General features: G+C 55.6%; 17 protein-coding genes across 20 annotated transcripts; 11 read left to right on the top strand and 6 right to left on the bottom strand.

The window, feature by feature from the left end:
* The first annotated feature begins 258 nt into the window (after window positions 1–258).
* On the top strand, window positions 259–1,720 carry H310_11521 (hypothetical protein). Its single transcript, XM_008878227.1, has 2 exons — window positions 259–441; window positions 493–1,720. The coding sequence occupies exon 2, from the start codon at window positions 551–553 to the stop codon at window positions 1,526–1,528; it is 978 nt and encodes a 325-aa protein (XP_008876449.1). The 5' UTR covers window positions 259–441; window positions 493–550; the 3' UTR covers window positions 1,529–1,720.
* Window positions 1,721–1,928: 208 nt separating this feature from the next.
* Window positions 1,929–2,376, top strand: H310_11520 (hypothetical protein). The gene is made up of 3 exons (XM_008878226.1): window positions 1,929–1,946; window positions 2,019–2,083; window positions 2,150–2,376. The coding sequence occupies exons 1-3, from the start codon at window positions 1,944–1,946 to the stop codon at window positions 2,334–2,336; spliced, it is 255 nt and encodes an 84-aa protein (XP_008876448.1). The 5' UTR covers window positions 1,929–1,943; the 3' UTR covers window positions 2,337–2,376.
* Window positions 2,377–2,767: 391 nt separating this feature from the next.
* H310_11519 (hypothetical protein) lies at window positions 2,768–3,376 on the top strand (the record flags this gene model as incomplete). Its single annotated transcript, XM_008878225.1, has 4 exons — window positions 2,768–2,770; window positions 2,831–2,916; window positions 2,998–3,121; window positions 3,176–3,376. 4 exons carry the CDS (start codon window positions 2,768–2,770, stop codon window positions 3,221–3,223), a joined length of 261 nt encoding a protein of 86 aa, XP_008876447.1. The 3' UTR covers window positions 3,224–3,376.
* On the bottom strand, window positions 3,143–4,442 carry H310_11518. 2 transcript variants are annotated; one of them, XM_008878223.1, is made up of 5 exons: window positions 4,318–4,442; window positions 3,934–4,261; window positions 3,781–3,872; window positions 3,630–3,725; window positions 3,143–3,577 (listed from the first exon to the last, which is right to left on the bottom strand). In XM_008878223.1, exons 1-5 carry the CDS (start codon window positions 4,393–4,395, stop codon window positions 3,377–3,379), a joined length of 795 nt encoding a protein of 264 aa, XP_008876445.1. In that variant the 5' UTR covers window positions 4,396–4,442; the 3' UTR covers window positions 3,143–3,376. The 2 variants fall into 2 exon arrangements, with proteins under 2 accessions (XP_008876445.1, XP_008876446.1); XM_008878224.1 differs by having other exon boundaries at window positions 3,781–4,261.
* Window positions 4,443–4,508: 66 nt separating this feature from the next.
* On the top strand, window positions 4,509–5,428 carry H310_11517 (hypothetical protein). Its single transcript, XM_008878222.1, has one exon. The coding sequence runs from the start codon at window positions 4,546–4,548 to the stop codon at window positions 5,269–5,271; it is 726 nt and encodes a 241-aa protein (XP_008876444.1). The 5' UTR covers window positions 4,509–4,545; the 3' UTR covers window positions 5,272–5,428.
* Window positions 5,429–5,550: 122 nt separating this feature from the next.
* On the bottom strand, window positions 5,551–8,569 carry H310_11515 (hypothetical protein). The gene is made up of 5 exons (XM_008878220.1): window positions 7,960–8,569; window positions 7,729–7,902; window positions 7,317–7,672; window positions 6,902–7,253; window positions 5,551–6,829 (listed from the first exon to the last, which is right to left on the bottom strand). The coding sequence occupies exons 1-5, from the start codon at window positions 8,521–8,523 to the stop codon at window positions 6,182–6,184; spliced, it is 2,094 nt and encodes a 697-aa protein (XP_008876442.1). The 5' UTR covers window positions 8,524–8,569; the 3' UTR covers window positions 5,551–6,181.
* On the top strand, window positions 5,552–6,161 carry H310_11516 (hypothetical protein). Its single transcript, XM_008878221.1, has one exon. It carries the CDS (start codon window positions 5,563–5,565, stop codon window positions 6,133–6,135), a length of 573 nt encoding a protein of 190 aa, XP_008876443.1. The 5' UTR covers window positions 5,552–5,562; the 3' UTR covers window positions 6,136–6,161.
* A 74-nt stretch (window positions 8,570–8,643) lies between the features above and the next one.
* Window positions 8,644–9,329, top strand: H310_11514 (signal peptidase I). Its single transcript, XM_008878219.1, has 2 exons — window positions 8,644–9,103; window positions 9,156–9,329. Exons 1-2 carry the CDS (start codon window positions 8,684–8,686, stop codon window positions 9,243–9,245), a joined length of 510 nt encoding a protein of 169 aa, XP_008876441.1. The 5' UTR covers window positions 8,644–8,683; the 3' UTR covers window positions 9,246–9,329.
* A 679-nt stretch (window positions 9,330–10,008) lies between these two features.
* Window positions 10,009–12,316, top strand: H310_11513 (cysteine-tRNA ligase). Its single transcript, XM_008878218.1, has 3 exons — window positions 10,009–10,744; window positions 10,813–10,927; window positions 10,989–12,316. Exons 1-3 carry the CDS (start codon window positions 10,024–10,026, stop codon window positions 12,187–12,189), a joined length of 2,037 nt encoding a protein of 678 aa, XP_008876440.1. The 5' UTR covers window positions 10,009–10,023; the 3' UTR covers window positions 12,190–12,316.
* A 99-nt stretch (window positions 12,317–12,415) lies between these two features.
* On the top strand, window positions 12,416–13,417 carry H310_11512 (ribosomal protein S4). The gene is made up of 2 exons (XM_008878217.1): window positions 12,416–13,039; window positions 13,095–13,417. The coding sequence occupies exons 1-2, from the start codon at window positions 12,527–12,529 to the stop codon at window positions 13,170–13,172; spliced, it is 591 nt and encodes a 196-aa protein (XP_008876439.1). The 5' UTR covers window positions 12,416–12,526; the 3' UTR covers window positions 13,173–13,417.
* Window positions 13,381–14,131, bottom strand: H310_11511 (hypothetical protein). The gene has a single exon (XM_008878216.1). It carries the CDS (start codon window positions 14,111–14,113, stop codon window positions 13,640–13,642), a length of 474 nt encoding a protein of 157 aa, XP_008876438.1. The 5' UTR covers window positions 14,114–14,131; the 3' UTR covers window positions 13,381–13,639.
* Window positions 14,132–14,167: 36 nt separating this feature from the next.
* Window positions 14,168–15,228, bottom strand: H310_11510 (hypothetical protein). 3 transcript variants are annotated; one of them, XM_008878214.1, is made up of 5 exons: window positions 14,967–15,228; window positions 14,835–14,917; window positions 14,635–14,771; window positions 14,483–14,585; window positions 14,168–14,410 (listed from the first exon to the last, which is right to left on the bottom strand). In XM_008878214.1, the coding sequence occupies exons 1-5, from the start codon at window positions 15,195–15,197 to the stop codon at window positions 14,191–14,193; spliced, it is 774 nt and encodes a 257-aa protein (XP_008876436.1). In that variant the 5' UTR covers window positions 15,198–15,228; the 3' UTR covers window positions 14,168–14,190. The 3 variants fall into 3 exon arrangements, with proteins under 3 accessions (XP_008876436.1, XP_008876437.1, XP_008876435.1); XM_008878215.1 differs by having other exon boundaries at window positions 14,483–14,771; XM_008878213.1 differs by having other exon boundaries at window positions 14,168–14,585.
* A 49-nt stretch (window positions 15,229–15,277) lies between these two features.
* Window positions 15,278–15,720, top strand: H310_11509 (30S ribosomal protein S17). The gene has a single exon (XM_008878212.1). It carries the CDS (start codon window positions 15,318–15,320, stop codon window positions 15,558–15,560), a length of 243 nt encoding a protein of 80 aa, XP_008876434.1. The 5' UTR covers window positions 15,278–15,317; the 3' UTR covers window positions 15,561–15,720.
* H310_11508 (hypothetical protein) lies at window positions 15,294–16,589 on the bottom strand. The gene is made up of 2 exons (XM_008878211.1): window positions 16,159–16,589; window positions 15,294–16,098 (listed from the first exon to the last, which is right to left on the bottom strand). Exons 1-2 carry the CDS (start codon window positions 16,565–16,567, stop codon window positions 15,692–15,694), a joined length of 816 nt encoding a protein of 271 aa, XP_008876433.1. The 5' UTR covers window positions 16,568–16,589; the 3' UTR covers window positions 15,294–15,691.
* A 178-nt stretch (window positions 16,590–16,767) lies between these two features.
* H310_11507 (hypothetical protein) lies at window positions 16,768–17,800 on the top strand. Its single transcript, XM_008878210.1, has 4 exons — window positions 16,768–17,070; window positions 17,134–17,288; window positions 17,329–17,502; window positions 17,549–17,800. Exons 1-4 carry the CDS (start codon window positions 16,854–16,856, stop codon window positions 17,693–17,695), a joined length of 693 nt encoding a protein of 230 aa, XP_008876432.1. The 5' UTR covers window positions 16,768–16,853; the 3' UTR covers window positions 17,696–17,800.
* An 851-nt stretch (window positions 17,801–18,651) lies between these two features.
* On the top strand, window positions 18,652–19,842 carry H310_11506 (hypothetical protein). Its single transcript, XM_008878209.1, has one exon. It carries the CDS (start codon window positions 18,677–18,679, stop codon window positions 19,712–19,714), a length of 1,038 nt encoding a protein of 345 aa, XP_008876431.1. The 5' UTR covers window positions 18,652–18,676; the 3' UTR covers window positions 19,715–19,842.
* Window positions 19,732–21,288, bottom strand: H310_11505 (hypothetical protein). The gene is made up of 5 exons (XM_008878208.1): window positions 21,119–21,288; window positions 20,744–21,073; window positions 20,671–20,690; window positions 20,328–20,603; window positions 19,732–20,283 (listed from the first exon to the last, which is right to left on the bottom strand). Exons 1-5 carry the CDS (start codon window positions 21,266–21,268, stop codon window positions 19,935–19,937), a joined length of 1,125 nt encoding a protein of 374 aa, XP_008876430.1. The 5' UTR covers window positions 21,269–21,288; the 3' UTR covers window positions 19,732–19,934.
* Window positions 21,289–21,328: the final 40 nt, after the last annotated feature.

Below are 21,328 nucleotides of genomic sequence, written 5' to 3'. Positions count from 1 at the left end.
CACAGGAAACTGTGGTAAACTGCTGGAATCGAACAGGCATTCTCGACACTGAACTGTCGATTTTCGGCTAACACGTTGCTGCCATCCAGTTGTCATAATTGGTACCTGTATATTTTGGTTTCCTTTGAAACTTGTTTCAAGTCGACCGTTTCAAAGTCGGGCGGAAATCAGTATGTCGGGACGGTTGGCAGGGAAACTTGATTTCACTATACTTCGTCTGGATTTGGTCGCCAACGAAATGACCTCTCAGAATTGATTCGAACTTGGCCAACAGGATGGACGAGTCGACTGGACAAACGAGACAGCGAGAGTTCGCGCCGTCGACATCGATTACTTGGCACTTCCTATGCGTCCCTGCTTCAGTGCGCGGATGCTGTACGCCATCGAGCCCTCTTTCGACCTTCCGTGAAAGGCGCGCGGTAGACGGGACCAACCGCCCAAGCATGGCAACAGACCCTAAAATATTCAAACCCGATTTATTGTGCGTTGTAGTGGAGCAGCGTTGTCGTCACTTGGCAGGAATTTTGCGGTTCGACGTCGATGATGTCCCATGGCGCACTCTTCTGTAGTACTGGTCCAGCGTCTTGATTGGAACAGCGGTTCGGCGCGCGCAGCTCTTGGCGAGTTGGAGCTGTCGTCTCGTTCGGCCTTGGTTTCTCCTCGACGTCATGTGGCTGTCAATCCACTCGATTACTTTGTCGTGGCCTTGCTGAACGATTTGAAAGCCTGCTCGAAACATTGGATCGATCTCAATGTCTTCCGCACGCGTGGCGCTCGGACAAGGAGTTGTTTTACGGTAAAAGTACACCGCATGGCCTTCGCTGGACCCTGCCATCGACGTCGGCAGGCGCCCGATCTCTTCCACGTGGAACCCGTACTGCTCGATGACTTTTCGGGGGCCGTGAAAGCTCACAAAATAGCGCGATTCTTGACTCTCATTGAAGCATTCGGCAATGTGCCCCATCGCGGCAGGAGGAAACCCCACATCGAAACTGTACACATGCGAGAACGGATCGAGAGATGTGGCGTCTGTGATGTCGCCCTGGGTGAAGATAACAGGGCGCACCTTCTTGGCCACGGTAGACGACAGCACGCTGCGAAGATTGTGGAGGCTGAGTTCCCACCGCTGGTCCTCGAGTTCTACGCCGTACGAAATGGCGACGCCAGGCGAGACCGCCGCATGAAAGTTCGGTTTGCCCAGCCCACTTCCAATATCAAGAAACACGGACTGGTCAGTCAACTCGCAATGCTCCATCATGTACTCGAGAATCTTGGCCATGGAATTCTTGGTGATCTCGCCATAAATCGCACCCCCCGCGCCATTGCCACCCAGGGCACCCGTTTGCTTGTGAATGATTTGGTAGACCGAGGTCACGTCATGTTGCACAAAGGTCAGGTCGATCTCCTTCGAACGTTCCTCGCTCAAGGGTTTGGCGGTAGAAGGCAGCATGTCAGCAGCTTTCGCACGCTTTCTTGCCGACGACGGCCTGGTGGAGTTGAGGGAGCGCTTCCTGGGGCCAACTGGTGATGTCGACGTTTTCGGTACCGGGGTGGCCGTGGTCTTGACACGAAGCGAGGCGGCTGAGTTCAGAACCTGATCGATCAACGACCGCCGCCGCAAAGCGGGGCTGGCACTGCTCGAGTTACTTGCCGTCATGTTGTCCCAGCCGCCGGCGCGATCGCAGGGCCGTTCTGCCAATAATTCACTTGTCAGAGTTCCCTCCAAAATTGGATTTACAAAAAGGGTATGGGTATTTATCCGGATCGTTAGTAAGGGGCTTACTAGTACCTACTAGTTCGTGATATGATGCAGATTTTGATATTATTTTGAAGGTTTTATACAAAGATCAAGATAATTGAAAGTCTTTTGTGTTGGTGACGTGTCTCCCAACCGAAGTCATCGCACCCGGTTCTTTCATTCTACGTTTCAACCACATTTGACGATGGTGCGTCCGTCAGTCCCCGCGAGTCGACTTCCGTGCGAGTCATGATGGACTTATGCCTGCGTGATGTAATAGGCAGCCGCTGCACCAAGCCAAGGAACTTCCGCCCCGCCTTCGGGAAGCGCTGCCGGCCTTCGCAAGTAAGTGCCAATGCAGTGTCCAAGCGAGGACTTTGCACGTCCTCACGTTTACCCCAACTGCTATAGTCGAAAACCTGCTGCCAAGAGTGTGAACAACGGCCGTGGCATGGGAGGAAGTTCTGCTGGTGTCCTCCGCTTCTACACGGATGATGCCCCTGGTCTCCGAGTCGGACCTACCACCGTGCTCGTCGGAGCTTTGCTGTTTGTCGGGTTTGTCGTGCTCCTCCATGTGTGGGGCAAGTTCCGTGGTTAGATATCTTGTATAAATAACGAAAGACAGCACCTAGATTCCATTGAATCGTCTCGATCGTCTGCGCATGCAGTGTTCAGCTGCAAAGATAGACCCCCTTGTCTCGGTGGTGCGGGCCTATATACATGCCTCCTCCATGCACGGGAACCCGTGGCAAGGCGAAACGAATGCTATAGTTCAGAGCAAGTGCCTTGTTTCCACGAGCATGCTCACCCATGGCGATCGCACCTGTTCCATCGATCCAACCTTCCTGGCCGCGGGAAGGCGCCATGAGCGAAGGATGTCTTTACGATAGCCATGTCGCCCATGGTTCCATCTGCTGCAGACGATCAACTCTATCAGCGGCGACATGATTGGTTGAAAGTTTCGAATATTGGCCAATGACTTCATCGCTTCTTGGTAGACCTTAATTTCTTGATACCACCGAAAGCAAGATGGTGAGGGCGGCGGCGCTGCGTCTGCTCCTCCTTCCGACGACCTCACACTGCGTTCATTAGGCTGCCGACAGATACAACATCAACAGACAATGGGAGCACTTACAGGCCAAATATGTCGGAACTGGCCATGCTGACACGAGCAAATTGTACGTGCCTACCCACCTCGACGTATAGCGATCTGTCGAGAACCCTTCCCGAGCATGATGTTGCTGACGTCGGTGACATAGCGAGTGGGCAGTGAACCAACATCGCGACACATTAGCTTCCCACATTGGGCACAACGACATGTTGTCGTACTTTGCGGTCGCCGAGAACGAATCGGTGGGTCGCTTGCGCTTCAACATGCTCGAGGTTCGCTCTATGAAATCGCTGCCGACATGTTTTGAATTTCTCTTACGTCGTTAGAAAATGATTCAGCCATGCGGGCCCCCGCCCAAGAAGCAGGAGGAATAGCACCGTTGCTTGCCTTAGCAGTGTCAGCTTGTGGTGTGGTTATCGCGTTTTCACGTCTGCATTCGACTCGGCTATTCCTGGGCCCTTGGGGCCATCCCATCGACTTGGTTCTGTTATTCCAATACTGACGCTTCCACCAAATTCGTCTGGGTATTACGTTGTGGATGTGAACGGCACGTAGGTGCAGTCGACGGTGGTGTTCGAGGGCAGGGACTGGAAGCTCGACACCGACGACCGCACCGTCACTTGATCGTCTTCGAGCATCCGCTGTTGATGGACAACAATTTGGTGCAGTTTCTTGAGGAGATGGCATTTTTCATGGAGCAGCGTCTCTGTGGAGAGCCGCGAGGTGTTCTAGGATGCGTCATGTCAAAAACAAAACGTAATGGTGCTGCTGCTTGGGGACCTCGTGGATTTTGTCTGCCGTTAGCAAACCTTTGGGCGTGTGGGGCTTTCGTTTCGGGGCGCTCTCGAGCTTCTGTGCCACATATGCGCGAAAAGCCTACCAAGATAGCCTCTCGCGTCAGCAGGAGCGGGCGGCTGAAGGAGAGCTGTACCTCGTCTTGGGCGGGAGTGGAGGCCCTCTCGCGAGAAGTCAGTGTGCTGGCAGGCAACGGTTTCAGTCGAGCACGCTGTGGAAGGGCCCTCTCTGTGCATGGATGTTAGAAGTGGAGCCAACTCGCGCAAAGGCGGTGGGGACCAGAGACAACCTTGCTTGATGGGACAGTGGGAAGTTGGCACCCTTTCATGAGAACCAGCTTGGTTGGTGTCTCCACGGAGGGACGACGAGCGCATCTTTTTTGTGGAACTCAACTTGGACGAGTCGGCGGTCATGGGATTGCTTATGCATGATGCTGACGCTCGGACTTTAATCCGCAGCGCAGCGTCGTGGTCGTGTTTCACGAGCTCAAACAGCTTCCGCTCGCGATCCCGCTCGACGTTAAAGTACATTTCCAGTCGCTTCTTTTGACTGGGGTTGGATGCAGCCATCAGCCGCGCCAGGCGGCGGTCTTCCTTCTTCAGACTGTCCTCGAGAAGCTTCGGCAGACCATATGAGCTCTGCGCCGACCGTCCATCTGCCGCGCCCCACGTACCTGCACAAGATGCTGATTATTCGACGCTTTGGTATGCTTCCACGAGTCTGTACGACTCGTTTGAGGCTGCTCGGGCATGGCATGCGTACTAAAATGCTCTCGGTGCCATCAGCTCTGACTCGACCACGGGGGTTTCGCCACCCATCGATGTGCCTTTCTTGTATTTTTAGCGAGCATTCAGTCCCATTCCACCGTGATTTTGTGAGTTGACTTCAACGACAAACGGTCATGACCGATGATAGCGACGCAAAAGGGATGATTGCCCAGGAAGAGCGCGAGTTGAGGAGGGTGTTTGAGCATCTGGCGGGGTTCCGCCATAAGAAGAAGCTCAGCCACCTCGTCACTACCCTCAAGGAGCGCAAGGGCCAGCTCGAATTTAGCAACTCCAACTTTAGCAGCAACAGCGCGCCCATCTTTGACGCGGCGGGCAAGAAGATGAACCAGGCCGAGATCGTGCTGGAGCTCCAGGAAGTCGAGGCAAACATTGAAGCTAGCCAAGCCGAGCTCCAGTCACTCAGTTCAAACCAAACGTTGGGGACGACAGCATCTGTCGCAAAGGTCATCAAGAGCGAGGACTTGTTCGATGCAATCAAGGCGCTCGGGAAAGTTTGCACGAAGAAGGAGATCAGCGACATGATCTGGGAAGCGGACGAGAACCTTGACAACGCGGTCGACTGGGACGAGCTCCGTGGGATGTTCAACAGGAACCTCCTCGACAAGACCGAGCTCGAGCCAGTAAATCTCTTCAACGTCGTGCAGTTTATGACGTACGACAAGAAGATGTGTGGCACCATCACGGCCGACGACACGATGGCGATTCTGTTTGCTCGGTATGGGCAGTCCCAGCTCGAGACCAAGATGAAGACGCTGTTTGGCGACAGCGACGAACTCAGCTTTGTGAATTATCTTGACCGCGTAAGCAAGCAGCGCAAGCCGAGCAGTTCAAAGCACTGACTTGGATGCGACTTGCCTGTCAACAACCACCTCACGACGCTACCACCGCCGACGCTACCGGATTCAACGTGTCGAAGAGCCTGTGTGCGTATGGGATGTAGAAGGCGCAGGAAAACGAGAAGAGGGTCGACTGTGATTAACGCGATGTTTGCACGGAGTCGTAGCGAGGCGTGTCTTCGCGACGTGTGGCTCGGAGCGGCCGGTGGATGCATTTTTCGTTAAGTTCGTGACGTTTCATATCCGGACAACGTTTGTTGCCGGATAAGGTATTCCCAGGACACGACGAACGAAATGGCTGGGTACGACGAGCTCATTCGCCGCTTGGGTGAGACCCCGCTGGATGAGCGGTCTGCGCTGACGAAAGTCGAGAACGTGGATCAAGTAGTCCGTAGCAGTGTTCCTGAAGACGCGACAGCCATCCTTGAAGAGGCTGTTGAGAAGACGTTGCGGTGTGCGGATCTCCTGGACAAAGCCATTCGACTCGCCAACAAGATCAACCATAGCAGCGCGCACGACGACACGGACGGTGACGCGTATGCTTCTGCCGTGCAGGAACTCATTGCAGCGAGTGAGAGCGTCGACGCTGTGGCGCAGAAATCGCAGTTGTTTCACGACGCGGCCAAGGCAAGCCGCGCGCTGTTGACCCATGCCGATTCCAACGTGGTTGAGTCGAAAGACGACGCGTTCCATGACTTGTACTTGGAAGAGTTTGCGACTGTGTTTGGCGATGAATTGGACCGGTTCCGCCAAGATGACACGTTTGAGGCCAAGGACGTGAGTTACTTGATCTCGTGCATAAAGGGCGGCGCCGATGTGTTCTCACCGCTAGAGAAAGCCCTTTTTGTCGCGTCTGCCACGACCTAATGTACATCTGTATTCGATTCACTCGCGTTAAACTTTAGCTCCCCCCTCACGATGTCACGACCATGCGCAGCAGCTTGAGGACTTTGTCTTCGTTCTTGGCGATCGTGGCCTTGAGCGTGTTGATCTTGTGCACTTGCTCCTTGATCTGTTCCTCGACTTCGACCAGTTGCGCCGTCAGCGGCTGCAGCGCCTCGTCGGACTTTTTCTTCTCTTCTTCGAGGACGTCGCATTTCTTCTCGTACTCTTTCTTCCACACGTCGAGTTCCCGCGCCATCGCCTCCATGTCTTCGTACACGTACTCGATGCACTTGCCGACAGGGTTGGTCGCTTGGCAAATCTTTTGAATCGACAGACGCAAGTCGTTGATCTCGGCCGCCGTCGACGTCCCGCCCTTGATCTTTTCCTTGAACGATTTTCGCCGCTTGCCGAGGCGAATGCCGCTGTCGCCGCCGCCGTCTCCTTTGGCATCGTTGTCCTCTTTCAACTTGCGATTCGCTTCCTCGTCAGCGTTCTGGTCCTTGAGGATGTCGCGGATCAATTTGCCATGCGTGTCGTCGTTCTGGAGCATCGTCTCGCGGTGATTGTTGCCTTTGTCCGCCGCTTCCAGCGCTTCGTCGTCGCTATCGGCGTTGTCGCCGTCCTTCATGATGCCCACCGTCGGCGTGACTTTGTCATCGCGCACCAAACGCCCCACCTGCCATCAATTGCATGCATGAGCGGTGCCCGCAGACATTGCTAAGGTTCGCGACGGGCTTATATCCCGTACCTCTTTGACGTTCTCCTTGAGCTTTGGCGGGCGTCGTCGGGCAGTGGTGGGGCGCGCCGTGCGGTTTGCAGTCCCTGGCTTCGTCGACGGGTCTTCGTCATGTCCAGCAGATTTGGCATCGCTCGCCAAGTCACCGTCGTCATCTTGGGCCGTCACCGCCATCGCTTTCATAGGTCCAGACTCGGCCTTTGCTTGCTGCTTGGCCTCCGATTTAGATTGAGCTGGAGGTGCCGCGGGCTCTTCTTGCGGCGGCGCTGCAACGGACGGTCGCTTGGATTTGGCCTCTGCGGACGGCGCGCGTGGCGCGGTATCCCCGGCGAGGACGCGCTGCACGGCTGCCGACGAATTGCCCCTACAAATCAAGGGCAATCGCACGAGTCGTCATCCGTTCTGAGCTGTGCACGTCACGACGTACGCTTTTGCGGCAAGGACAAGCAATTGCAAAAACTTGTTGGTATCCTCAGGCTCGAGGCCCGCGACGATCTTTGCCGGCTTGGCCTCAACTTCCACGTTGAGCTGGCATCCGACGCAATGCAAAATTTTCTGGAGGTAGTCGATCTTGGGCTGCTTCTCCTTAATCGCGTTCGAATCGAGCTCGTCGCCAGCGTACAAGCCATCGGCGAACCCTGTCACCCGCGTCACTTCCGAGATCACGTCGTGGAGGAACCGGAACGGGGGCTTGCCCAGCAACTTTGCTGACATTTTTGGCTTGGAGATGATCGATTCCACCATCTCTTTCGTGCGCTCGACATCTCCATTGCATTCCCGCACCTGATGAGCATTTTCAGTACCTATGAGGTCGTGGAGTTTGCCGAATATGGACGTACCTGGGCGCCAAATTCACCACCTGCATCGTTGTTGTCGTTCCGTGTGGCCTTGCTGTTGCTGCTTGGGCGACTCGTGCTCTCGGCAGATGATGGCTTTGGCTCACTGGATACCGCTTGCGCTGCCGCCGCGGTCGCCTCCTTCTCCCGCTCCTCTTTGGCCCTTCGAGCCTTTTCCTATCAACCATGACGAGATGGCTGCCTTGTTGAATGTCAAGCCAGCGAGCGACTTACCCTCGCAGCTCGCTCCTCAGCCTTCGCTTTTTCCTCGGCTTCTTTGACTTCGTCACGTGCAGGTGGTGCCGCTTCTTTGGCGGCCGGCGCGTCTTCGCTGGGGGGCTTCGCTTCAGCTCCACCGCTGCCGGATCCAGCCAACGTCTCTGGGAGCGGTGGAAACGCCGCGAGTGCTTTTTGGACGGCGCCGTTCCAGTCCAAGGACGTGTTCGAAGCAGCGAGGGCGAGCTCGGTGAGGAAAATGTTGGTGTTCTCGGGCTCCAACCCCGCCACGATCTTGGCGGACCGAACGTCGATCTCTTTCCCGTGGCATTGCCCCGTGCAGTAGACCATCTTGTCGAGGAACTGAAGTTTTTGGTGCTTTTCCTTGACGTTGGCCGAGTCGAGCTCGTAGTCGGTGTACAAACCCTTGGCAAACCCCGTCGACGCCATCAAGGCCGAGAAGATGTCATGGAGGAAGCGAAATGGAGGTTTCTGCAGGAGCTTCTCCGCAAGCTTGGGCTTGGCAATGAGCGGCTGCAGTGTCTCCTGCGTCTTCGTGATGAGCTCGTTCAGGTCGCCCATCGTGGTGGTGGGCAGCCGACGTTGTTCTTGGTATCCAAACGGACAGCTTGCGTGAAAGGTCACGCTAAGAAGGCTCTGTTATCCGGCCACTTGGCACATTGTATCCGGATTTCGGTCCTGATCGAATTGAATCGGTGGTAATCTGAAGCAGAGATACGACATGAACGAGTACGTTAAGGTGGCGGGTGGCCTCGCGCGCTTTGGCAGTTTGGTCTTCTGCATGCAGCAGTTGGGCGACGTTGTCCTGTGTGTGGGACCGAGCATGCTCCCAACGTTGAATGAGCACGGAGACGTCGTGCTGCTCGACAAACTGACCCCTCGGTTTTCCAAGCTACAGAATGGCGACGTCATAATTGCCAAGTCGCCGACGAACTTTCGACAGACCGTATGCAAGCGCATCATTGCGTCGGAAGGAGAGACCGTTGGACTCAAGCATCGCTACCACCCCACCAAGATCGAGTTGAAGCAGGTCCCGAAGGGCCACGTCTGGCTCGAAGGCGACAACAAGCACGACTCGCACGACTCGCGGTACTATGGCCCGGTGCCGTATGCAATGATTCAAGGCCGAGTGCTGTGTAGAGTAAGCCATCCGTCCTTCAAAGCTCACGTTGAGCGAACTCATGAACCAGTAGGTCTGGCCGTTGGCACAAATCGGGCGCCTCGACTCGGTGGAGTTGCCCGCCGCAGCAACAGCTACGACCGACCACAGAGCTGCTGTGTGACGATCCCCATAAGTTAGAACGACATCAGCGTCACACTGTTCCCGTCAGACCCGCGCTGAATACAACACATTTTTGCCATTCTCATGCTCATGTCGCTGCTACTTCTTCTGCCATGATATCGTTTGGCAACCGACGTCTGGCGGAAGAACCGTCAACGACAGGTTCGCCTCGCAGACGATGTGCACCAGTATGAGCGTGAGCTTTGACGCACGTGGATAGGATTTTGCAAGATAGCCTATCCTTGTGAGGCATCGACGCGCTCAACAAAGCTGCCGAGTCGAGCGCCACCAAGTGCCTACGGTTGAAGCCGCAGTGGGAAGTGTGCTATCAAGAGCAAACCATGTTGGGTGTGGCCTTGGACGAACAAAGTGTGTTCGAGGACAGAGATTGCACTTGCGATGGAAAACTCGACGGCGGAAAAGAGCTACCTCGGGAAGAAGGAGCTGAAGGACGTGACCAAGTGCGAGTGCGCAATTGGTTCAGCATGTCTGAGGTGGCTCGAACTGGGCCTGACCTGCCTCGAACGCTCTTCCTTCTTTCCTCCTGCACACCCCAGCAGGATCGGCATCTGAGGTTCCAGGCTGCATGAAGGTCCTTGTCCATCACTCAAATCGTGGTGCAGGAACATCCACTCTCCGCATGTTCGCCATGAAGAATCATGTGGCCATCATCACATTATGCCTCAGATTGCAAACGTGGCGCCGGATAATCCGGATACGATCGAATGAATTGATGTGTGGAATAAAATCGGCAAACACGAAATCGCAGCGTCCGCAACATGACGTCGAGCGCCGCCGCCAAGAAGGGCCAACCGACGTGGTACATGCCACAACCCATGCAATCCCTCATGGAGTATTGGGATCGGCATTATCCCCTCAAGTTGTACAACAGTATGACGCGCACGAAAACCACGTTTGTCCCGATGCAGAACAAGCGCGTGTTGTGGTACATGTGCGGCCCCACGGTCTACGACATCACGCACTTGGGCCACGGACGCACGTACACGTGCTTTGACTACGTTCGTCGCATCCTGGAAGACTACTTTGGGTATCAAGTCGAGCTCGTGATGAACATCACGGATGTCGACGACAAGATCATTGTGCGCGCCGCCGAGAACGGGTGGACCGAAGCGCACCCAGGTCAATCTTTGCCGGCTTCCAAGGACGAAGCCGCCAAGACCGTCTTAGCGTGGGCGTCCGAGCAGACCGCGGAAAGCAACATGCAACGCACGAGCGATCTTTCCAAGTACTTTGAGAAGACGTTCATGGACGACATGGCTGCGCTTAACATCAAGCCGCCAACCGTGTTGACGCGCGTCAGCGAGTACATGCCCGAGATCGTCGAGTTCGTCCAAGGCATCATTGCCAATGGCTACGCGTACGAGAGCAACGGGTCGGTCTACTTTGACACGGTTGCGTTCGCGAAAGCCAAAGGCAAGAACTACGGCAAGCTCGTGCCGGAGAACGTTGGGCAGTCCGAGTTGCTGGCCGAAGGAGAAGGTACTGCACATCCTTTCACTAGCTTCCATGACTACTACGACGCATCTCTCCCGTGTTGAACATGCTAGGATCGTTGTCTGTCGGTGCGTCGGACAAGCGCAATGGAAATGACTTTGCTTTGTGGAAAAAGTCCAAGCGCGGCGAACCGTTCTGGATGAGTCCATGGGGTGAAGGCCGGCCTGGGTGAGTCGCCATATCAAGTTGGATTGTGTGGTGCTGGTCGGGCTCATGGAGACGCGCTTAGGTGGCACATTGAGTGCTCCGCGATGGCGAGCGATGCGCTCAAACACTTGGAAGGCGGACGCATCGACATCCACACGGGCGGCGTCGACCTGCGCTTTCCGCACCACGACAACGAGATTGCTCAGTCGGAAGCGTACTTTGACTTTGAGCAATGGATCAATTACTTTATCCACACGGGCCACTTGAACATCGAGGGGCTCAAGATGTCGAAATCGCTCAAGAACTTTGTCAAGATCAACCAGGCGCTCGTGCACAACACGCCGCGGCAGCTGCGCTTCCTCTTCCTCCTGCACAAGTACAACGTCCCGATGGACTACAACGACAACACGATGGACGAAGCGGTCGGCGTCGACGCGTTCTTTAGCAAGTTCTTCCAGAACGTCAAGGCGACTTTGCGCGAGACAGGCATCGAACAGTCCCAAAAGTGGACGGCCGCCGAGAAGGCCCTGGGCAAAGCCGTCTTGGACACGAAGGAGAAGGTGCATCAAGCGCTCGCCGACGACCTTGACACCCCGCTCGCGCTCCGACTGCTGCAGGAACTGGCGAAAGATGTCAACCGGTATGTGGCGTCGTCGCCGTCGCCGGTCTCGATGGCGATCCGATCAGCCGCCGAGTACATCACGTGCATGCTCCGCATCTTTGGGCTTATCCCCAACAGCTCCGGTGACATTGGGTTCCCTCTGGAAGGCGCGGCAGGTGGCCAAGAAGAGACGCTCGCGCCTGTCCTGGACATCTTCACCGAGTTCCGCGACGAGGTCCGCGCTGTGCTGTTCAACTCGGACCCGTCGGTGGACCTGAAGAAGACGCTCATGGCCCTCTGCGACAGCGTCCGCGATTCGAAGCTTCCCCACGCCGGCGTCCGTCTCGAAGACCGTTCGGGTGGCAAGTCGGTGTGGAAGCTCGCCGACAAGGACGAACTCCTTGCGGAAATCAAGGCCAAGGAGGATGAAAAGGCGGCCAAGGAAGCCGCCAAGCTCCAACGCGCTGCGGACGAACTCAAGAAGCAGGCGGAAGAGCGTGAACGCGCACAGATCCACCCGACGGACTTGTTCAAGTCGTCGCCAGAGTACTCGGCGTTCAACGAACAAGGCTTGCCGACGTTGCTTGCGTCCGGCGAACCCGTCGCCAAGAGCCTGCTCAAGAAGCTTGCCAAGGAGCAAGACAAGCACCAAAAGCTGTACGACAAGTACCACATGGAGTAGATGTTGGAATTGATGTCCGCAGTGCATGAAGCGAATGCGTGCTCCCTGCCGCAATTTTGTCCCAGCGCCCGCACACCCTTCCTCTCGCGTGGTTGCGACCCCGCCGCGGCGGTCTTGGGAAAACCTGTGAAACTTGAATTCGTCACGCTTCCACTGTGAGAGGTTTGAAATCGACCAATCCCCGCCCTCGTTGTTGGTTGGCTGGGGCGGGGGAGGCGCTGTGATTGGTCAAAATTGCAGCATATTCGTCGCCGAGTGTTTGGCTGGTTCTCGTGTCGCGGCGGCGTTGGGGGTGGGAACGCTCATTTTCATTGTCCCTTGAAAAACATCCTCCGAGATGCCGAAGATCAGTCGTCACCGAAACTACCGTAAGACCTACCGCACGCCGTCCCGCGCGTTCGAGAAGGAGCGTCTCGACCAAGAGATGAAGCTCTTGGGCGAGTACGGTCTTCGCTGCAAGCGCGAAATCTGGCGTGTCCAGTACACGTTGGCCAAGCTTCGCAAGGCCGCGCGTCAGCTGTTGACGTTGGACCCGAAGGACCCGAAGCGCTTGTTTGAAGGGCCGGCTCTCATGCGCCGCTTGAAGCGATACGGATTGTTGGCGGAAGACGAGAACGAATTGGATTTTGTCTTGCAAATGAACACGCAAAAGTTGTTGGAGCGCCGCCTGCAAACCAAGGTGTTCAAGCAAGGTCTTGCCAAGAGCATCCACCACGCCCGCACCTTGATTAAGCAACGCCACATCCGTGTCGGCCGTCAATTGGTCGATGTGCCGTCGTTCATGGTCCGCCTCGACTCGGAAAAGCACATTGACTTCTCCGTCACGTCGCCTTACGGACAAGGCCGCCCCGTACGCCGCACAACTCTGTCGTGTCCATATAGCTAATCTCGATGTGTGTTTGTAGGGCCGTGTCGCCCGCAAGCGCGCTGCGCAACGCGCTGCTGCCGCCAACGGTGGTGCCGAAGAAGAGGATGACGAATAAACGCGTCACTCCTGTGGGTTTACGCCAGGACGATGACGAAGTTGCAAGACTGGTTTTTGTAGAGGGCACATGATGAAGCAAAAGACTCGCTACAGCTATTGAATAATACACGGCAGTCCTTTATGTTGGATGCCAGTTCGGGACAAATGTCGACCACAAGCGCGTGGGGGTGCCTTCGAAAGGCCACGATAATCTCGACCTGCATGCTCTACCGACATCGTAGCGTAAATAATCTGGCGTATAGCTTGCCCTTCATGTACGAGGGCGTGAAAAGTCGGATGGTCTCTGTGAGGAAGGGTCCCCGGCACTCCCCGTGACACCGTTTGCTCAATGCGATGGGATTGACGCATGAACCTTGTGGGGAATCGAGTGTTTGAGCGGTGGACACAGACTGCTACGGAACGCGAGATTGAGTGGCGGGAGCGCGGCAGTCTTAACGGCACCTGGCGCAGCATCCAAGGCTACGATTACTTAATGGGGTGGTCGGGGTTGCTCAGGTTATACGCAAGCCAATACCACGTGCCATAGTCGACGTAGACTTCATCGCCCGTGGAAATGATGCGTGTCGCGCGAACGAGTGCGTGCTTGCGGTCGGGTACCTTGTCGAACTTGACGTTGTGCACACCTCGACTTCTGCAATCGTTGACGTATCGTGCTTTCACGTCAAAGCGCTCCCTCGCGTCAATGTAAACTCCACCTCCGAGGCGCATCAAGTACGACTTGTCTGGGACTTTCAATGCATCAGCGGTCGGCAAGACGTGCCCCGTGTACACGCAGACGATATCGCCCTCGTAGAACGTCTTGGTGGCAAACAATCCCAGTCCCGCATTCGGTAGCAAGGACGCTTTCACGACCAAACCGTCGTCGCTTGTCACGGCATGGTAACGTTCCCTGCAGTCCAGCTGATGAAGCAGCGCGTAGTACTCGAGCGCGGTGGCCATCGCGGATGCGGTGCCGCCATCAACATCCGGAATTTTATCCGGAAAACAGCGACATGGCACGGAGGAATCGGAATTGTTTAGTGTTGGCTAGTTCCGTGCTCCTGCAAGAGCTTGACGACCATGGCCTCGCTCTGCGCGGCCGTGAGGCCTTCGGAATTCAGGATCGCGTTCGCGATGAGAATCGTATCTTGGTTCGACTTGGAGTTGAGCCACACGACACCGTTCATGCCGACGGCTAATTCAAACGGGATAGCACGCCCCAGTGCTTCCAGCACAATACAATCATCTTGAATCAAGCTAGAGACAGCCAACCGTCCGCGTGAGGCGCTCGCGACTCCATGGCCTTATGTCGTGAAGGTAGATTCCTACGTTTTTGCCAGGCCGATGGACGTCTTCAGCACGTAGCCGCCCACGAGCTCGCCGTAGATGGCCAAGCCAGTCATCCAATCCTTCTTGGCCAAATGGGAAGGCGCTACACGGGTTCGAGTTGCACGAGATGGAATGGCGGAGACAGTTTGTACCTTCGCAAGTCACGCACGCATCTAGGTCCTTTGTAGCTCGCACGACTCTGCAGTACACCAGTGTGCCTGGCTGCAGGTTGGGACGGTTGCGCTTGCTGGCGCCGTCAAAAGCAAGCATGCCGAGCGTGGCATACGACCTGCATAATTTCTCGGTCAGAGAAATGACACGTCCTTCCGACACCGAGTTGAAAATAACGTACGAGCTGCCAATGTCGACTCGGTAAAACTCCGCATTCCGGTCGACGATCATGCCGACGACACCATCTTCCAATGCAGGCTTGTACTATCGTCAACCAAAGTCATGTGTGATGGTTGCATGCACGGACACGTACGCGCTTGTGGTTGAAGTCGAGCCAGTATCGATTCGGCGGCCGATAGCGTAACACGCCGGCATTGGTGCTTACGACCCGGTTGTCGCAGGTCGCGACGAGACCCGCGCCAAGGCGCAGTTTCTGCGTGACGTTGGTGATGTGCTGGGTAATGTCATCGCCAGGAAGGCATGTACGAGGCTTGAATGCCAGATCGATACTCTTCTCCGCCGCGAGGAGGAACTCTTCGGCCATGGCGCTCGGGTGCGGATGTGGTTGGTGGAGGCATATCCGGAAATGTCCCGGATTATCCGGATGCACTGATTGGGCAGGAGCGCAGCATTTGAAGAAGGACGACGGAGGAAGCGCCGGAGAATGAAGCCAATCTTCGGGAAGATCGTGAGCGACAAGATGCAGAAGAGTGTCCTGGTGGCCGTCACACGCATTGTGAAGGACCCAACGTACGGCAAGTACTACAAGAAGACAAAGAAGTTTATGGCGCATGACGAAGAGAACGCGTGCAACATTGGCGACATGGTTCGCATCAGCCAGACGCGTCCGTTGAGCAAGCGAAAGCGCTGGAATGTCGAAGAGATCCTGAAGAAGGCTGAAATTTAATGCATCCCGATTCATGGTCGTAGGTGTGCGTCACATGTAGTCGCCCAGGCGCACGAATTCAACGTGCCCTTTCATGCACATGACCAGGGGACGATCGACATAGGGATGTAGTGTGTCTGGTTACTTCGCATCTAAAACTCATCGTCGTCGTCGGATTCCAGCTCGTCCAGGGGCGGAAAGTCGCCGACGGCGACGTTCGGGGGCCGAATGAACCCGCCGAATTTTTCAAGGCAGTCGTAATACCGCGTTCCCTTGACGCATCCGTTGCCTTTGCCCACGGGTTCGTCAAAGACAACCCCGACCCAGTGCCCTCCCACCTCGGACGACGCCAACTCGGGCACCACACCAACGTACGCGACTCGGCCTCGTCGTCCGCCAGGCGCTACTTCGCATCGCATGCCGACTTCGATGCCCGCAACCGTCTCCGGCCCATAATCGTTCTTAACCCCACGCAAGCCCGCGCCCATGAGGACGGGTGGTTTCCAGTTCGGATCCTTCGCCAACTGCTCTTTCTTGTAGTTGCGCACCGTGTTCTTCCCTGAAGTCATTTGCATGCTTGAGAATTCGATCGCAACAAGGGAAACAAGTTTGGACTTACGTTTGTCGTAGTCTTCTTCACTGATTTCGTACTTCTTCACCAACGAAACGTCCTCAAGTCCACCGCCTTTTGCAAGCGAGAATGGATCATTGTCTACGACGTGCAGGGTCATGCCGTGCTGGACGGGGTAGTACCCAAGCATGCGTCTTTCATCGTCCAATGTTCCGATGACTGTGGACCCGCTTTTCAAGATGAGGGTCATGTAGTCAGGTTTTGTGCCGCAGTGGCGGTACACTTTCTCCTTGACTTGGGCCAGCGTCATGTGCAAGTCCAGGCGAATGTCCACGATCGTCGCGCGGAGGTTGGAGTGCGTAATGTGCAGACACACCAAGCCGTCCGACACTTCCGCGTACTCATATCCGTCCTTTGCCGTCACGTAGTCGCGCAGCGCCCGCATGTCCTGCGCCATCGTGCGAATGGTCGACTGCACAATTCGACGATTTTCGCGCGCCGGTCATTAAAATAAATTCATCGTGGTCATCATCTTCTTTGTAAGTCCAATAAAATCCATCGTTTTAAATCTTCTCGAATCGAAAGCAGAGCGATTCGCCGGATAGTTATCCGGAAAGATTGAAATGAACCGTGGCGGTTTCGTTTTCTAAATGTGTTCTCGACTGGGATTCATTTGGCGTCGCTCCATCCGCGTCACGAACGCCGCCGCTGCGCGCCGACCACAGCTGCGTGAAAGATCAATCATGCGTAGCAACTTGATCGCTCTCTTGTGGATCACGGCGTCGCTGTGTGCATCCGGCGTCAACGCCGGGAATGTATCAGGATTTTGCAACGACCGCAATGGAACGACCCCCGTCGTGAAAGGAGACCAAACTTACATTTGCATCAACATCAACGACCAATACCGCGCAGTGTTTGCTCCAGTGGTGGATAAATACGTCCAGTTGCGGCTCCATGATTGTATGCATGTTATCGACTCTCTCCCGGTATGAGATGCGACTAAAGTGCTGCCTATGTGTGTAGCGTACATCGACTCTCGCCTTCGTCCGACCAACTCATCCGCGGCTTACATGACCATATCGAGCATGGCGTCTCGATCAGTGTACAAGCAATACACAACGGCCAGAGGAAAGGCATACCCAATTCTGACCGCGGTGGTGTCTGTGAAACAAGGCGAGGTATTTTGCTTGCCTCGACTTTGTTGACCAAAGGACCTAGGTGCAAGGCATATCGTGGGATGACGGGTGCTATCTCTGCGACATGGCTTCGTGCGACCCGAACTTGTACTCAATGCCAACCATTCCACTGTACAGCACAGCGTTTGGTGACGGCAGCACGTGCTACAAGGACCACGCTGAGTGTACCAACACAACTGGTCTGTGCGATCTGTCGGTATGAAGTTACTTCTGCTCCGATGACGCGCCTCATATGTGCGTAGGTGTATGTGGGATGGACAGGCACCGACGCGAACGGGAACTACCTCAGCAGCGCCGGCATGCGCATTTCCCAGTTTCAGAAGTACTCGGTTAATTCGTACATTTCCGACTTCAAGACCAAGCTGTCGTCGCTGCTGCCCCGATTTTAGCCACCCTGCGCTGTGTAATTGCCACGTCATAAGTCACTCGACTTCGTATGCTCGAGTATTTCTTGGGCTCTCGAACTCCCGACAAGGCACAAAGGCCATCCACTCTTGATAAACCTCGTTTGGACATGGCACTAAAGGAAGCGTCATGCAAGATTATGGATGGTGAGTGGTGTCTTGTACGTTGCCAAGACGTGGGAATGAAGGACATACTGTGCCATTCTTGGAACTAGACCAGCGGTTGTGGCTGCATGGGAACGGCTCTGCGATTCCTAGAAGGGCAATGAATCGATTGCAATCGATCCATTGCATCTTACCTGCATCAACTCTCGACGGCATGGTGCAGCAAGCACTTAGACTGCCGCTCACCTATACCAATGATACAGTCGCGAAAGGGTCGGCAAGACGATTGCTTGCATCGTCACCGCTGAGAGCGCCACCACATCGCCACAACATGAGGTGTTGCGCTTCGAGTCTCGCAGCTGGTAAAACGTCGATGACCCATTCCTCCACGCGACCTTTCAGGATAGCTCCACATCCCCGTCCGACTTTTCATAGCGAGACGATCTTCCATGCAAGTCTATCCAGTTGAGAGCTGCAGCCACGCACAGCGTCTTGGCCGACCTTCAACTGGCGGCGACGTGTGCCGCCAAATCTTCGACGGACACATCCTTCGGCTAACCCTACACCTTGTAACTGACCAATCAGAGGTCTGGAATCAGCCATCTCGTCGCTGATTCGTCAACTCGTCGGCTGGCGTTTGTGGTTGTGTGAAACTTAAGTTGGTGGAAGGACTTAAATGAAGGGTAGGCGATCGTGTGCTCCAAGAACATTTATGAATGACTCGGATCTATTTTATTTGACCGAGCGCTGCGACATATTGTAAAAAAGTGACGCGTTGCCTCCCACTAAAGTAGGCGACGTCGCCACCACCGCTCACATGGACAGTCACTTTCATTTTCGAGTCCAAGAACCCACTTGAGCATGACTTTCGTCTCGTCCTTGTGCGCGCCCGCGCCATTGGCCGGCTTCTCCCCTTTGAACAAGGCCCGCCGCGTGCCTCTTGCCACGTCCGCCGCGACCGGCAAGGCCTGGGATGCTCGGTACAGTCACCCTGTGCCTCACGATGCGTCGTATTACGCCAAGTGCATGATTGCCGGCGTGTTGTCGTGCGGTGGTACCCACACTTTGATCACTCCTTTGGATGTGGTCAAGTGCAACATGCAAGTGTCCCCTGGCAAGTACTCGAGCCTTTTGCAAGGTTTGAAGTTGGTTGCTGCTGAAGAAGGTTCGGCCGCCTTGTTCAAGGGATGGGCGCCAACTGCTATCGGGTACTCTGCTCAAGGCTTCTGCAAGTTTGGTTTCTACGAAATCTTCAAGGATTTCTACTCCAACCTTGCTGGGGAAGAAAACGCGTACACGTACCGTGGCGCGATTTACCTTGCTGGTTCGGCGTCTGCGGAATTCATCGCAGATGTCGCGCTCTGCCCCATGGAAATGGTCAAGGTGAAGGTCCAAACGTCGCCTGCCGGTACTTTCCCTACCGCGCTTGGCCCTGCCATGGCTGCCATGAAGGCCAACGCGGCCGAAACCCGTTACCCGTTCGGATCGGTCGTCCCGTTGTGGTCGCGCCAAATCCCGTACACGATGGCCAAGTTTTTCTTTTTCGAAAAGGTCGTGGAAATGTTCTACTCGAACGTGTTCACCAACCCCAAGGAGTCGTACCCCAAGTCGACCCAGCTCGGCATCACGTTTGCCTCTGGTTACATTGCCGGTGTGATTTGCGCTATTGTGTCGCACCCCGCCGATTCGCTCGTGTCCCTCATGGGCAAAGCCGAAAACAAGGGCAAGAGCATGGGCCAAATTGCGAGCGAAACGGGTGCCGTCAACTTGGCGACCAAGGGCCTCGGCACGCGTATCATCATGATCGGGACCCTCACCGGTCTGCAGTGGTGGATCTACGACACGTTCAAGTCGGTCATGGGCATGGGTACGTCGGGCGGTGCTGCCCCCAAGAAGTAAGCGCGCGCGCGCGCGACGACGCATGACGGGGATATTTAGACGACATCGGTTTGATCTAATGTATACACAAACAATCACATTGTCCTCCGCCATCGTCCACGGTCTTGGCGCGCCGATGGGAATGCCAATCTCGTCGTCTGGTCGGCGCCGTCCCAACCAGGACCGCCCTGGAAACGCACGTGGAGGACTCGACCCACGATGCCAGGATGGAAGGGATGCACTACAGGAATGGCAAGTCGGCGCGTAAGAGTCGCATTTGGTCGGTGGGAGACGCTTGGAGAAATGCTCGTCGGCGGCTGGAGTCGAGGCGGAAGGCGTAGATGACGTCGGCGTACGTGTACAAGCGGGGAACGACGAGGGAGACCCAGAGGTCCGTGGAGCAAGTGCAGTCGAGGACCGCCGTCGACGTCAATGGATAGGCATCGAGCGATACCCTCGTGACGTGGATGCGTGTCTCGGCTTGGTGGATGCATTGGACCATGTCGCCTTGCCGAACGCCGAGCATCTTCATGTACACTGCCATTTGAATCACGTCGTGCAATGGAACGGGGTCGCGGAATCGACCCATCCTGGTCGACCTGGTGAGACCAATTTTGCGAGCGAGAGACGGCACCGGTTTTTGACCTCCACGACGATGCGCTCGGTGGTCCACGAATCGTCGGCGTCGTCGATGCGCAAGACATCGGCGACTCCATCCACCATGCCGCACACGGAAAAGTGCTGCCCTGTCCTTGGATGGAGCGACGTTTTGTCGGCGCGCTCGATAAAGTTTTCCAGCGCCTTTGCTTTGTCACACGGACAAGGCGATGGACAAGTCAGCGCTTTTACTTGCCCTGGGTGGGGGAAGTAGAGGAAGTAGAGCTTGTCGTTGGTCGAGTGGATCTCAACGCTACACAACCCACGTCGGGTCAGGTCAAGAGGTCGCTGGAAACGTCGGTCGGACGAAGACGTTGTACCCGTGCTGGTTCTCATATAGCTATGTAGGTGGGAAAATTGAGTCAAAACATGGGGGAAGATGGACCGACGTACCTGAATGGCGAGGGACTCGTTCCGTTTGCCGACGCTTTGCCGCAGCTTGGACGCAAGCGCTTCCTGTAGCTTCTGGCCCTCTTCTTTCGTTAGCTTGTGCTTCTTGCGCGCTTTGTCGACATGGTTCTGGACCTTATGCGACAGACTCATCGCATCGTTCACGTTTGCAGTCGTCCGCGTGTCGGCGGTCCATTTCAACACTGTATTCAATGCAGCGTCGGCGCCGGATTTCCGAATCAAGGCGTCGAGCTCGGCATCTTTCGTGGTAACTTCCATGTGAAGTACACTCGCATCGAGATGCAAGAGGTCGTCCAAGCCCTGGTACAACATCTACAAGAGATCAGCGCGGTAGTTGCGGATCAACATCGAACGCACTTCGAGGAAGTCTTCGACGGGATTCCCGTACTCATGCAGGCCAATAAGAGCCGCTACTTTGGACGCGGGGATACGAAGCTTTGTGTTTTCGACTTGATGGTGCATGCTAATGTACAGCGCATGGAGGGTTTCGTCGTCAAGCTCGTCCATCGCCGTCGCCCGACACGGCGGCGCCAAGTCTGGAACTGAACGATTCGCAGGAACGCGTTT

This window comes from Aphanomyces invadans (genome assembly GCF_000520115.1).
Source record: "Aphanomyces invadans strain NJM9701 unplaced genomic scaffold supercont1.32, whole genome shotgun sequence".
Lineage (NCBI taxonomy): Eukaryota > Oomycota > Saprolegniomycetes > Saprolegniales > Verrucalvaceae > Aphanomyces > Aphanomyces invadans.
The sequence above is the reverse complement of the archived record's forward strand: the minus strand, read 5'-3'. Positions and strand labels throughout refer to the sequence as shown.